At 50.2% G+C, this 14,065-nt stretch overlaps 2 protein-coding genes across 3 annotated transcripts in view; both read right to left on the bottom strand.

Annotated features, from left to right (window-relative positions):
• Nucleotides 1–168, bottom strand: part of RPS19 (ribosomal protein S19) — an 8,830-nt gene extending 8,662 nt beyond the window's left edge. Inside the window, exon 1 of the mRNA XM_077768164.1 lies at nt 62–168. The gene's annotated coding sequence lies outside the window, so the exon portion shown is untranslated. The remainder of the gene's footprint in view (nt 1–61) is intronic.
• Nucleotides 169–7,928: 7,760 nt separating this feature from the next.
• On the bottom strand, nt 7,929–13,355 carry DMRTC2 (DMRT like family C2). 2 transcript variants are annotated; one of them, XM_077768171.1, is made up of 9 exons: nt 13,239–13,355; nt 12,026–12,253; nt 11,785–11,939; nt 11,417–11,493; nt 10,958–11,141; nt 10,678–10,804; nt 9,849–9,909; nt 9,521–9,695; nt 7,929–8,494 (listed from the first exon to the last, which is right to left on the bottom strand). In XM_077768171.1, exons 2-9 carry the CDS (start codon nt 12,247–12,249, stop codon nt 8,382–8,384), a joined length of 1,116 nt encoding a protein of 371 aa, XP_077624297.1. In that variant the 5' UTR covers nt 12,250–12,253; nt 13,239–13,355; the 3' UTR covers nt 7,929–8,381. The 2 variants fall into 2 exon arrangements, with proteins under 2 accessions (XP_077624297.1, XP_077624298.1); XM_077768172.1 differs by lacking the exon at nt 13,239–13,355 and adding an exon at nt 12,734–12,746.
• Nucleotides 13,356–14,065: the final 710 nt, after the last annotated feature.

A 14,065-nucleotide genomic window follows, 5' to 3' on the forward strand; every position in this document is an offset into this window, starting at 1 on the left:
CGGCTGGGGGGCCGGGCCCCTGACACCCCGCGCCCACCCCGAACCGGAGCGCCCGCCTTACCGTGCGGCCTCCGCGCTGCCAGCCAGGGGAAAGGGAGCAACGGGGTTTCCCGGGCGCACAAGTCGGGCGTCGGGTATCGCGAGAAGTGTGAGCTCTCGCGAGAGCGAGGCCAGAAGAGCCGCCCCGCCTCTCTCAGGGCGAAAGCGGCTTCGCCTTGGAGGAGATGGGAGGGTCTGCGATGAGGAGGCGGGCAGGCAAACGGAAAAGCCAAGTGGACGGGGATGGAGGGCTGGTTCCTGCCAGCCCCTTTCTCTCCCGGAGTGTAATCCAGCGCCCGTCCTGAGCTGGGGGGAGGGATGGCTTCGTTTGCGATCGTGGCGGAAGGAACAGCGGCAGAGGAGACTGCGGTGGCGGAAGTTGGGCATCTGAATGGGCAGGAAAGGGGGACCCGGTCACGGCCCGTGCCCTCACGGGACGACCCTCCTGGTGGGTGGAAGTGGCTTTTCGGGCCGGAAGTGGGCGATAGTAAGGGCGGAACTGTGATGGGGACACCCTGCGGAAGTGCAATGAGGAAATGTGTTCGACCACCAGTCCTCGCGAGAGCAGAAGGAGCCGGACCACCCTTCTTAGGGCGGAAACTGCTTCACCACGGCCCAGGCGCCCTCAGTGGAAAGGAGGGGACTGCCGGAGGGGAGGAGATCTGGGCAGGGACAAAGAGGCGGGGGCGGGACCTTCGGAGAAGTTCGTGCAGCTCTGCCTCCTAGTGGTAGAGTCTGATCGCTCAGCACTTCAGGTTTCTTTTGCCCACTTCCGTCCCTGACCCGTGTGGCTTTAGTCTGTCCACTTGCCGTTTCAAGGCGTCAGACTCTCAGTCAAGAAAAAGAAAATACACTTTAAATGGATACATCGAAATCCCGGTTTTTTGCGCCTTTTAAGTGACTGCTATTCTACGTGGTGTATCAAATTAATTCTATCAACAAATATTTTTTGTGTCTACTATGTGCCAGGCCCAGATAAACCTTATGCAGTGTTACATGAGTGATTTACCTCAACCCCTGGAAGATCCAACGACCAGGAACAGGAGGGACACACTTCTCCGATAAAATGGTTAACTTGCTGCAAAAAGGACACATTTAAATGCATATTGCTATTTTCTTATGTTGAAAACACAGCTTTTAAAACATCAAAGCAAATAATATTTTTTTCACAGTAATATATTGTGTACGCAAAATGCCTCATTTATTAGTAAGCCCGTGTGTTACACCACTACCTTAATTTTTTTTTAATTTTTAAATGTTTTATTTATTTTTGAGAGAGACAGCATGAGCAGGGGAAGGTCAGTGAGAGAGGGAGATACAGAATCTGAATCAGGCCCCAGGCTCAGATAGCTGTCAGCACAGAGCTCAACCATGGCTCGAACCCACTAACCGTGAAGTCATGACCTGAGCAGGTCAGACGCTTAACCGACTGAGCCAACACCTTTAAAAAAAAATGTTAAAACCAAATATCTTTAGTTGGTTCAGGCTGCAATAACAAAATATGGTAGATGGTGACTCATAAACAACAGAAATTTGTTTCTCATAGTTCAGGAGGCTGGGAAAGTCCAAAATCCCGGTGCCAGCTGATCTGGTGTCTGATGAGGGCCCACTTCCTGGTTCATAGAGAGTCATCTTATTGCCATGCCCTTACAGGAGTGAGGAAGCTCTTTGGGGAATCTTTTATTAGAATTCTAATCCCATTCTTAAGGGTTTCACCCTCAGGACATAAATCCCTTAACAAAGGCACACCTCCAAATACCATCACAAGCGGAAATTAGGTTTCAAGATAGGAATTTGGGGGGAAGGGCGATGCAAACATTAAGTCTATAACACAAACCATGGTTCTAGAATGATAACATCTTATATTTAGATTAGGGGCTTCACATTCATGTAGAATGTTGATGAAGCCTATTTTACACTGTCTTGAAAACTTAAGGATAGTTTTAGTATCTCAGATTCCACACCCCTACCCTCCCACTCAAAATATGTATGTTTGAATATGTAGTTGTATGTAAGTGTAACTCTAAGTGTCCATATACTTAGGTAACTTATATTCTCTTTTTATACATTTTTCTATGTATATTTCTTTTTTTTAAATTTTTTAATGTTTTTTAATTTATTTCTGAGAAAGAGAGAGAGTGTGAGCAGGGGAGGGTCAGAGAGAGAGGGAGACACAGAATCTGAAGCAGGCCCCAGGCTCTGAGCTAGCTGTCAGCACAGAGCCCAGCATGGGGCTCGAACCCATGAACCATAAAATCATGACTTGAGCCAAAGTTGGATGCTTAACCGACTGAGCCACCCAGGTGCCCCTTGATGTACATTTCTAGTATCAGTGCTGAATCATTTAAGGTTAATCCACTTGAGTCAATTTACTAAATATTTCTTTTAAAAAAAAAAAAGCTTTCCAGAGGAACTGTAGGTAACACTTATATTAAGCAGAGCTTTGATGGACTCAAGGCAAAGCGGGTCCTATATAATGGAGTCATCATCATACCTAGGCTGGGAAGCAGACACAGGGTCCTGTTTGTTTGGACATTATAGGGCTAAGATTAATGTGCAGTGTTATCTTCAGAAATCCCTCCGTCCCTCCTCTGAAACCCTGCGCCTGGGTGGAAATCATGGCTACTTCTCTGTGTCAAAGTGATGCTGCTCCAGGCAAGGATGAGATGTCCTCTTCTCACTGTTGCTCTGATTTCAAAGAACAAACTTGCTGACAGTCTATGATTTTACATAACATGGTTTTTTAAAATTTTTAATGTTTTATTTATTTCTGAGAGAGAGAGAGACAGCATGAGCAGGGGAGGATTAGAGAGAGAGGGAGACACAGAATCCGAAGGAAGCTTCAGGCTCTGAGCTAGCTGTCAGCACAGAGCCCGACGCGGGGCTCAAACCCACGAACCGTGAAATCATGACCTGAGCCAAAGTCAGACGCTCAACCGACTAAGCCACCCAGGTGCCCCTAGATAACATGGTTTCTTAGCACTGTGTCCTTGGTGTTAATTTTTATAGGTTCATAATCTTAACAACTCTGTAAGGTGGTTACAGACTAGGCAACTGGATTTTAGAGCGTCAAGTAGCTTGGTCAGGGTCATGTAAAGGTAAAGCCTGAGCTGGAATTGAATCCATAACTGGCGACTCCCTAACCTTTTTCAATAACTCTATAGACAGAGAATTGAAAAGTGATCCTAAGTTGTAGTACATTCAGACAATAGAATGTCATTCAGTGCTAAAAAGAAAGGAGCTATCAGGGCATGCAAAGACATGGGCCAAACTTAGATTCATATTACTAAGTGAAAGAGGACAATCTGAAAAGGCAAACTGTATGATTCCAACTCTACAACATTCTGGGCGAAAAAACAAAATTATGGAAACAGTAAAAAGATCACTGGTTGCCAGAGGTCAATGGGGATAAGGATGAATAGGTGGAGCACAGAGAAATTTCAGGGCAGAGAAACAATTCCGCGTGACACTATAATGGTGGATACATGTCTTTATACATTTGTCGAAACCCATAAAGTGTACAATACCAAGAGCAAACCGCAATGTAAACTGTGGACTTTGGGTGATAATGACATGTCAATGTAGGCTCGTCAATATTGACATGTGCCACTCCGGTGTGGGATGGTGACAGTGGGGGAGGCTGTGCTTGTGTGGGGGCAGGGAGACCACAGGAACACTTACAATCTGCTCAGTTTTGCTGTGAGCGTAAAATTGCTCTAAAAAAATCTATTAGGGGCACCTGGGTGGCTCAGTCAGTTGAGCGTCCGACTTCGGCTCAGGTCATGATCTCACAGTTTGTGGGTTCGAGCCCCACATTGGGCTCTGTGCAGACAGCTCTCAAGAGCTTGGAGCCTGCTTCAGAGTCTGTGTCTCCCTTTCTCTCTGACCCTCTCCTGCTCATGCTCGCTCTCTCTCTCTCTCTCCCTCTCTCTCTCTCAGGAGGGTCAGAGAGAGAGGGAGATACAGACTCTGAAATAGGCTCCAGGCTCTGAGCTGGCAGTCAGCACAGAGCCTGACGCGGAGCTCGAACCCACGAACCGCGAGATCATGACCTAAGCGAAAGTCGGACGCTTAACCAACTAAGCCACCCAGGTGCCCCAGAAACAAATTGTTTAAAGAAACATTAAAAATTAAAAAAAAAAACTCTATTAAAAAATTGGTTTGAGGACAGGAAGTTGTTCATATTGTGGTGAGGGGAGAGGCAGCATTAGAGTTTATCAACTTTGTAGGAAAAAAAAATTCCTAAGGAATCAGACAGAATGTATTTAGTTATTCTCAGTTCCCAGAGAGGAACTGAAGGCAGACTCTGCTCCCTGAGAATTACTTATTCTAAGAGGGGAAGACATAGAGGCTCAAAGCCCGGCACAGCTCAGGGTGATCAGGGTCGTGAATGTAGGAGTGTAGGGAACTTGGCCTGATCCACTTATGAGAGACATGAAGTCAGATGAAAAGGAGGAATTTTGCTTTTGGGGAGAGCTCAGGATCTCATTAGGGCCTAGGCGGGGGTATGAGTTATAGGTCTGTGTCTCTGAGAATATATGTTGCGGGCTGCAGAGCCAGTGACTCACGGGGCTGGGGGAGCAGAATGAGGCCTGCATGGACCAGGTAATGAGGGTCTGAGTGGCAACTGGGTGGGGTGGGCGATATGATGTCAGTTCTACACTGGACAAGGAGTGTGGTCAGGTGTGGACCAGGTTCGTGTGTTATGCCGAGAGACACGGAGGCCAACCGAGACCACTGAAGCCGAATTAAGGGAGTCTTTGTTACCGGCCGGGACTGCACAGAGTTAACACAGAACTCTAAATGTGCGGCCCCGAGTCCAAGGACTCAGGGTTTTTTATAAAAGGCAAGCAGGCAGTACAGAAGCAGAGTTGAGCCGTTATTGAAAAAAAAAAAAAAAAAGGTTGCAAACTGATAAAGAGAGCAGCCCTTATCCTGGCATGTAGGGCAACATTTTTTATTTTCAAGGCACGGTTTAGGGTTGTAGGGGAGTTTCAAGGGAATAGCCTTTATCTCAAGGGTAAAGTATGCAAACTGTCATAAATAACCATTAACAGGGAACATTAACCCTTGTCTTATTTGTTTTCTTTTCTTGCACCTGAGGATAGTCACATAGGCCTCCGAGTGCAGGCCCAGAAGGTAAACTCTTCCAATCAAGATGGAAGGATTGAGGCTAAATTCATGTGCAACACATGTAGGGCTGAAGTGAAGGGGGCATAGATTCTCAAAGGGCAGACTGTGACATGAGCTTCTGAAGTAATAAATGGGTGACTGGTGGGATGGGGAAATCTTGTTTGGGGAGAGGGATGGGGCCTCAGATTTGGAACCTCACTGGTTATTTCTGCAGAACGTCAGTGTGGTACACAAAAGACGCTTAGAAGGGGGATGAATTAGGCATTACCTGATTGGGGCTGGGCGGTACCTTTCCTCACCCCGCGTGGGAGATGGGAAAGGAGCAGCACAAAGGACAGTGCTCACAGCCCACTGACTGTAATCCCTAAGGGCTGCTCAGAGGCCAGAGGCCCACTGGCTCCCTACAACCACAGCAGAAGAAGACTGCACCTAAAGAGTGACATAGGGGAGCAGGAACAATTCTGAAATCTGCCCCTCTTCCCAAGGCTGCAGGTGCAGAGTCTCCACCCTCTCCCTCAGGCACCGGTGGGGAAGCCATGACAATATGATAGACAAAGCAGGCCTAGCCAATGGGTGTGAAAAGCCCTGAGGGCCTGGCTGAGAGGGGAGGTGGGCTGCAGAGAAATGAGAAGGGGCTGGGAAGAGGGGCCTCTCCCTAGCTCCTCATCTCTTTCCCCATCTTCTCATGTCATCCTTTAACCCCAGATTGTGCTTTCTCCTTTACTCCCCTCAGTGGTGTGGCCTTGGTGTACTGGGACCCTTGGTCAGCCCTGAGAAGCAGGGTCTCAGCCATGTTTCATGCTGCAATGCTTCCCTCCTCTGTGACTATGTGGGCTTGGTCATCTGTCACTTGAGAGAGCAGGGCCCAACAAGGCTTAGGCAGGTCTATTAAGGAGCAATCATATATCTAAGTTATAACAAGGAAAGGAGGAAAGCCTTTGATTATCTTGTGCTGAATCCTGAGGAGTGTTGCAGATTTGTTACCCCGTAACGTTAGGAAGTAGAAGCAGCCCATCTTGTCAAGGTTCCAGACATGAAACAACAAGCAGTGACTGAATGCCAACACCAGCAATCATCATGGATAAAAAGAGGGATGTAGGTGTCCTCAGGAAAAGAAACAGTGAGCAGGCATGTCCCTTGAGCTTTCTGTCCACCCCTTCTACGAGTGGGAATGGGGATGGGGGTCTCCAGGTCTTCGTATCTTTGGAGTAGCTCAAGAGGTCTTCGTGTGTGGAACGGTTTAAGGAGAAGGACTTGAGAGCAGAGGACTAAGAAACATATGCAGGTATGGTCTGCTTATTCCCTAAGGTGACCTTGAGTAGAAAAATAGAAGATTTTCCCAAAAACCTTTGGGCTCATGCCTGTCTCCTGGAGTCCTGAACCTTTCACTCTGTTTTATAAAAATTACCTACTAATTGATTTGGGGCTTGGCAAGAAGAAGGAAACTTCCCCCTTCATTTGTCTAGAAATCTCCCCTAAAATATGTTGGGCAAGTCACTTTATCTCTTTAAACGTGCTCTTGGGGTGCCTGGGTGGCTCAGTCGGTCAAGTGTCCAACTCTTGACTTCGGCTCAGGTCATGATCTCACAGTTTGTGAGTTTGAGACCTGCATCAGTCTCTGTGCTACCATCACGGAGCCTGCTTGGGATTCTCTGTCTCCCTCTCTCTCTGCCTCTTCCCTGCTTGCTATTTCTCTTTCTCAAAATAAATAAACATTAAACGTTTCTAAAAATGTGTTCTTTATTTGTAAAATGGGAGTAATCATGGATGGCTTACAGAGTTGTTGTGAGCATGTATGTGAATCACATATAGTGGGGTACTTAATAAATCGTAATAATGGTCTCTTACCTTTTATAGGTCCTTCAAAATGGAGACTCATGAATCTCCCTAGTTCAGGAAAAGCCCTTGATAAAGGCTAACTTGATTCTTCCTATTCTCATTGGGCTCAGTTTCCCCATTTAAAAATATTACATTAGGTTAACATTATAAGTATTCCATTTGGCCAGAGCTGGCCTGAAGATATGTTTTGTTCAGCTCACCTAGAATTTAAAGAAGAAAACTGAGCCGACATTTGAAAATTAAGGTATTTTACATAGAAATTCAGTTTTCCAGCTTCTCTTGAAGAATCAGAAGTTTTGACAATAGTCACATTCCTGCCTGGCAACAACCCACTAACGCCCAAAGGAGGCTGCCCTCTCTGGTAGGGCATGTATCCTGTTTTTTAGGGCTCATCTAGCTTTCTTTACTCATTTAAAATTTTTTAGGTTTTTTTTTTTCTTGAGAGAGAAAAGCATGAGTGGGGGACGGGTAGGGAAAGGGAGACACAGCATCTCAAGCAGGCTCCAGGCTCTGAGCCGTCAGCACAGAGCCCAAGGTGGGGCTCAAACTCACAAACCACGAGATCATGACCTGAGCTGAAGTTGGACACTTAATCTACTGAGCCACCCAAGTGCCCCTCTTTACTCATTTAAGCGATGGGCTTGGCTCTGTATGCATTTCAGTTTGTAGCCCTCCGGACAGCTGGAACTGTCTATGCCCGGCACATGGCAGGCACTTAATTGTTGAATCAGTGACTCTCCCATCTCCCTCTACCAATCTTTCTTATTGGGCCGTAATAAGAAATCTGAGTTTGTATTTATTTGTGGTAGTTGCTGAATAACTGATTTTCCATTTGAAAAGTGAACCGAACAAGTCCTTTATGTCAGTCAGGTTATAGGTTAGGATTTGGCAACAAACACTCCCCAAGTCTCAGTGGCTTAAAACAACAAAGATTTATTTCTCAGTTTCTCACCCAAACGTAGACACAAAATGAAAATACTCTCCTGTCTGTGCATGCATGGAGACAGATGTGAGTGCACGAGTACGTACAGAATCACATGTCAAATAAATATTCTGGAAGGTGAACTCATGCAAAAACCTATTTAGATACTTGTTAGCTTAAATTGCACAACTCTCACTTTGTCGGGGATTTAAAAAGGTCGCAGGACCCAAGTGGGTAAGAGGATATCCACTTTTGGTCAAGGAACTATCCACACTACAAAAGGAACCAAAAGCTAACAAAGCACCAGAAAGCTTTAAAAAAAAAAAAAAAAAGGCTGGAAGCTTGTACTACATTAAATTCCACGCATAAATCCAGAAGCAAAATACCAAATACGCAGTGCCCGGAGGCTGTTGCCCCTTGCTCAAGCGAGGCCTCCACCTCTGGGCTTCTAGCTTAGGAGGGAGATAGAGCCCAGACGCCCAATATGCAGAGCTACGGAGGGGGCTGGGCTGGGGCGGAGAGAGGGGCCAACAGGCTGGAATCCTCTTCCTCCAGCAGGAGCTATAAGCAAGAAGGAAGGGGATAGGACTGAGTCACATCCATTTCCTTCCCCAGCAATCCCCTCTTTTTACCCCATCCAATCCAAGCCTCGTCCTTGATCACCTGGATTATGGCAAACACTTCCTCCTCACCGATTTTCCCACCTCCAGTCTTGTCTTCAATCCCTCCATCAAGCCACCATACTGGTCTTACAAAGCTCGGGGTATCTAAATAGGTTCCCACCTAGCTCCAAAACACACCCTGGCTCCCTTTCATGCACAGTGGCTGGTCTAGACTCATCGGAAGTCTTTGCAGCTTCATCTCCTTTGTTCCAGCAGTTCTTCCAGGCAGGTCCCCCACCCATACACCATGCCTAATTCGTCATTTTGGACAGGAGGGTCCTCAGCCTTCCTCCTCTGTCCCCGCAAGTCTCATTCCTCAATACTTTGCTAGTTCTTTCCAGGTTTGTCACTGATTTTAAGTTTTATTTATTTAGGTGATCTCTACATCCAACATGGGGCTTAAACTCATGACTAGAGATCAAGAGTCTGATGCTCTACCAACTGAGCCATCTGCTCTGTCACCGAGCTTTGGGAAGGCATCCACTTTCCCCAAGTAGAACGGAAGCTCCTTGAAGGCAGTTATCAGATCTCCTTCCAGGCTAGACCCTTGTTACTTCTTCAGCCCCTCTCCAGACCACAGCAGGCAGCTTGGGTCTAGAGAGAGAGAGCCTTGGGCTGGAGTCAGGAGACCGGGCTCTGCCATTGTCTTCCCGCACACCCTCGGGCAAGTCCCTGCCTCTCTCAGGGCCTCATTCTCCTTGACATCAGGGCACTGGGCATTTCTTCTGAGCACAAAATTAATAAAACAAATCCACTGAACAACTCTAAACTGCAATTCCAAGAGTTAGGTTGAGAAGCTTGGGGCATGAGTCTGAAGATGTTCAACCTGCTGACCCCCTGATCATCTTGGTTGGTCCCTACTTACTCTGGTATACACATTTCCCAACATCTCTATCGCATCGTCTCCTTTCAGGGAACAGGTTACCTGGTGGGCCACAGGGGTGGATCAGGGAGATCCAGGCAGGGTTGGGAGGAACAGAAGAGGTCAGGCAGGGAGCCTGGGAAGAATCTTTCAGACCCACAAGAGCTTCAGCTGCCTCCCGCTGCAGCTGCCGCTCTGAGGGGGCAGAGGTCCAGGCTAGGCGAGAGGCTGCAGGGGCCTGCAACAGAAAGGGAGAGAAACAGACTGGGAACCCCCACTTCTGTCCACCCTCCAAGTACTCTCAGCCCCTGGTTACTTCACTATCTCCTATGTTCCCTTCCCCCGGCTCAACTTCCTCCCAGGGTCCTGGATCCTATGTCTTTCCCAGGACCTGTGGCTGCAGCAGAAGAGGGTCTGGGGTGCCACAGGGCTGGAGTATCAGAGTCGAGCATCTAGAAGCAAGCAGAAAAGATGCCAAGGGGATTAAACACATGGACAGCCATGTACACGTGGAAAAAAGGACAGGATTTTGGTATACGCTGATCTAGGAGTCTGGGTGCCTGCTGGGTCATTAGGCTTTGTGGACTTGGGCAAGTCCCTTCCCCTGGCTCGGCCTGCTTTGTTTTCTATGAAATGAAAATATCTGCCAGCTTCTTTACTCCAGGGCTACTGGAGTGATGATTATGGGAAATCATTGATGTCAGTTTTTAAAAACATACCAGACATTGGGAGGCACTGGGATGACTGTTCCTTCCCTACCAGAGTCTAGTTTTCCTCCCCTAGCTCCCCAATCCCCATGGAACTTGAGGAGCAGGTTGGCCCCCTTTTAAGAAGCTTTCTCTAAAGGTCTCTGGCCTCTGAGGCTCTCACCATCATGCCCCATCCCCCATTTCAGCAGGCAACTCGACTCCATGTCATCTTTAAGGGGATTTAAGAGTTCCTATTTGTCCAAGTCCATGTCCTGTGCTAGATGCATTCCATACATTACCACTAATGCTCATGACAACCCAAGAAGATAATAATTGTGTCTCCAACTTCCTGATAGATAACCAAGTTCAGAGAGATAAAGATATTTGCCCAAAGGTTCATAGTAAGTCAATGGCAGAGCTAGGAGAGCTCCTCTTCATGAGGTCTAAGACCTTGTCTTCTATATCATCTGCTCTGGTGTCCAGAACAGGGTTAAGCATATGATAAACGTGTATCCTTCCCTCTCTACTCACGTGCGGGGCAAAGCAGAGGGCCCTTGGGATTCTCCAGAAAGAGGAGCCGTCAGTATCGGGCGAGATCCTGGGCAGGTTGGGAGGGGCCCGTGAGTGGGCAGCCGGAGGGAAGTGCCAGGGTCAAAGTCTAATGAGGGTAAGAGAATGCAGGAGTGTATAGGAATTAAACATCATGGCTTCTATCTTCCTTCTTACCCTGTATCCGCTTCCTCTTCTCTTTCTGCTACAGTAGTACAATGGCATTTAAACATCTGTTGAACGAATGTTGAATTCATCTTACCAGGAAAGGGATGCAGAGGGACAGCAGGTTCTTGGCATAGCAAGCGGCACACCACTGGGGGTGGCACGGAAAGGCCTGGAGGCAACCAGTGTCCAGGAGCCCAAGGGCCTGGGGGCATTGGAGTCCAGGACAAAGGCAAGGCTTCTGGGGGACGGCTGAGCAGCAGAGGCCCCTGGGAGATATCCTGCAAGGGCAGAGAGCACAGGTTGGAGTGAGGTACAAGCTTGGGGAAAGAATGAGTATGTTCTAGGATGGGGGTAAGACCTCAAAACTTTAGACTTGGAGGGCTGTAAAATCCAGCTTTCTCATTTTTAGCCCATAGAAGAGAAGTGATTTGCCCAGAGTTGATATTACAAGTCAGGGCTAAATCTAGAAGCCAAGTGCAGAGGGCACAGAGGAAGGGGCCTGGGCAGGGGCTAGCGTAGGAATCACTCCCCCCATGGCCCAGGTTCTCCTTACCTTCCCAGGGGGTGTCAGTGCCAGTGGGACTGCCCCATGGGGCATCTGAGGCTGGGGTGCTATGTTCTCCTTTCCAGCTATGAAGGACCAGGGAGAGTTTTGATGAGCCCTTTTTCCTAAGCCCCATCCCACTCCAATCGAACACTGAGTTTTTATCTCCCCGTGACCCTCCCTGTGACCCTTTTCAACCCACAGCTGTCACAACATACTCCCAATGATCACATTTTAAAGTTGGAGACGCTGAGGCCCAGCGAGTAGAAACACTTCGTCCAAGGTCACATACTAATCCATTGGCAGGTCTGGGACTCTTTTCCCTGCTTCTGCTTTCTCCACCTCAAACCCTGACCCATCCCTGGCCAGACACTCACAGGGGACCCCCGGTCGAGTGGCTCCCTTCTTGACACGGCTAGGAGCTTTGGGAGTGGGCCCTCTCCTCATCAGTCCCTGAGCCAGGTGCCTCTTTAGCTGCGCTTCCTGTTGCCTGCGCAAGGCCACCTGGGCAGCCATGACCCTTCGGCGCTCCCTAAAATGGGGATTGCGAGTCAAGAGTTAGCCTCCCTTTATATGAGGCCCATCCTCCTCCCTTCCCTGGACCTCAGTCGTACTCACAAGATGAGGACGCATTTGTGACACTCGCAAGTCTGAAAGAGGCAGAGGCGCTTGTGGCCCTTGAGGTGGGCAGTGACGCCGTGGTTTCGGCAGCGGGCACAGGTGGGAGAGCGACTGGCAGCTCTCCTGGGGATAAGCTCTGTGCCCGGGGGGCCTCTGGTCACACCCCCTGTGGCAGAGCCTGGGGCGCAGGGGTGGGCAGCAGGCACTTCCTTGGCATCCATGGATCTGGAGGCACAAGTGGAAGGTCAGGGTGGCTGCAGGGGCCCTCTGCTGACCAGCCCTCCCGCCCCTGGGAGGCCTTGCACCATCTGTGGGCTCAGCTGTCACCTTGCTTCCTCCCTGGCTTTCTCCCTTCTTCACCCACTGCCTCCCTCGAGCATCCTGCTTCCCAGAAGCCTCACCTTCTTGCCCCGCGCCCCTCTTCTCGCTCCTCTCTTATGTATTCTTTCAATGCAAACATTCTCTGCTGCTCGCCTGGGCTTTCCCGGCGCACAAGCCCCATGCTCATACTCATTCACAGCTCCCCGCCCCTCAGAAGGNCCTTCCCTCCGGCGTGTATTCCATCCCTACATTCCTACAAATACGTTTGTGCTCCCCGTTCAATTCTTAGCCTCATGTAGGTCCTGCGAGCCAACATTCCCCTTGCTCCCCCCCAACCCCTTTTAAATCAGAACACTCTCGATGCTACCCCCACCCCGCGATTACTTTCTTCTCAGAGATTCCTCGTCCCGCCTTCAGGAATTATTTTCATTTCCTTGACGGACGTTTACTGAGCCCCTTCCGGGTGCCAGGCCCCGATCTCGGGCGCAGGCCCCCTCTTCACGGCACGGATCCCCCTCTTGCACCCACATGCCCTCCAAACTCTGGCGCCAACCCTGCGGTCGCTGCACCTGGCGCTTGGGGGCGCCTTTGCCCATTCCCAGCAACGAGAACGCACGCACCCCACCCTGCACCCCACCTCCCTGCAGCGTGCCACCGCCTCGCGGCCTGTTGCCCGCGTGCACACCCTTTAGCAGCTTGGGCCTTCAGCCTCTCCTCGCTCCAGGGTCCCAGGGAGGGGGCGGGGCACGGGGAGCGCGCCAAGGGGCACCGAGAGGTGGGGGAGGGGAGGAGAGGAGCGTGAGGAGCGCGAGAGGGAGGCGGAGCAGGGGGCCCAGCGCCAGGGAGAGGGCGGAGAAGGGACAGGGAGGGGAGGGGTCGTGTTCGCGACCTCAGGCCCCGGCCCCGGGGTTACCACAGCCTCGAGCAAGCAAAGTCGGACTCAGTCAGGAGGACGCGAAAGGACATAGTGAGGAAGCGGAGGGAGGAACGGCTGCGCTCGCGCCGGCTTTCCCGCCCCTTCTCACAAGGACCAATGAGGTTCAAGCGTCGCCTCCCGCCGCCGAGGCAAGCGACCAATGCGCTTCAAGATCCTGCACTGACCGCCCGCCCCTTATCTCCAGTCCTCGTCTCCTCGCGCCAGGCTGTGAGGCCAGCCAATAGCGCGTCGAGTAGAGTCTCAGGCCTCCTTACTTCCCCCCCCCCCCCCCCCGCGGCTTGCCTTCCCAGATTGACCTTCCCCTTCACGGAGAGATGGCCAATGGGGTGTCGAGTACTGCTCCCAGGATGAGGCTGGCCCTGCCCCCCAAGAAACGGCTAGCTGGGGCCCACCAGCAGGCGTTGACCGGGACCTGCCTGCGCACGCGCAGTCTCGCCCTCTAGCCTGCACAGCCCGGTCTTTCCTCCTGGCGTTCCTGCTTCGACTTCGACCCGGTGGTTCCTCTTTGCTGTGTGGACGCTCGTGTTTCCCTCACTTTTCTCACTGTGCCCCAACCGCCCATCTACCTTCTCCTTTTTATGTTTCCCCTCCTGTCATTTTCCCTGTTTCCTTCCCGTGTCCCACCCCTTTCCGTGTCTGTCCGCCCGTCCGTTTTGGTGTTGATTTTCCTAACGTCTTTATTCCCTGTTCTCTTGCAGTTTCTCTCCTCCGCCTGTTTATCCTGCTGATTTTCGGGCCTCCTTCCTCCACGTTCCCAATTTCCGAATAGCCTGGCCCTT

This window comes from Crocuta crocuta, unplaced genomic scaffold (genome assembly GCF_008692635.1).
Source record: "Crocuta crocuta isolate KB4526 unplaced genomic scaffold, BGI_CrCroc_1.0 scaffold886, whole genome shotgun sequence".
NCBI classification, from domain to species: Eukaryota; Metazoa; Chordata; class Mammalia; order Carnivora; family Hyaenidae; genus Crocuta; species Crocuta crocuta.

What these genes read in the sequence shown, in the direction of transcription:
- DMRTC2 (XM_077768171.1), bottom strand. Translation starts at nt 12,249, where the DNA reads ATGGATGCCAAGGAAGTGCCTGCTGCCCACCCCTGCGCCCCAGGCTCT. An exon ending in CACTCGACCGGGGGTCCCCT is followed by an intron (nt 11,494 to 11,784) that starts GTGAGTGTCTGG and finishes GGTCCTTCATAG; the next exon opens with CTGGAAAGGAGAACATAGCA. An exon ending in CTCTTCTGCTGCAGCCACAG is followed by an intron (nt 9,696 to 9,848) that starts GTCCTGGGAAAG and finishes TTTCTGTTGCAG; the next exon opens with GCCCCTGCAGCCTCTCGCCT.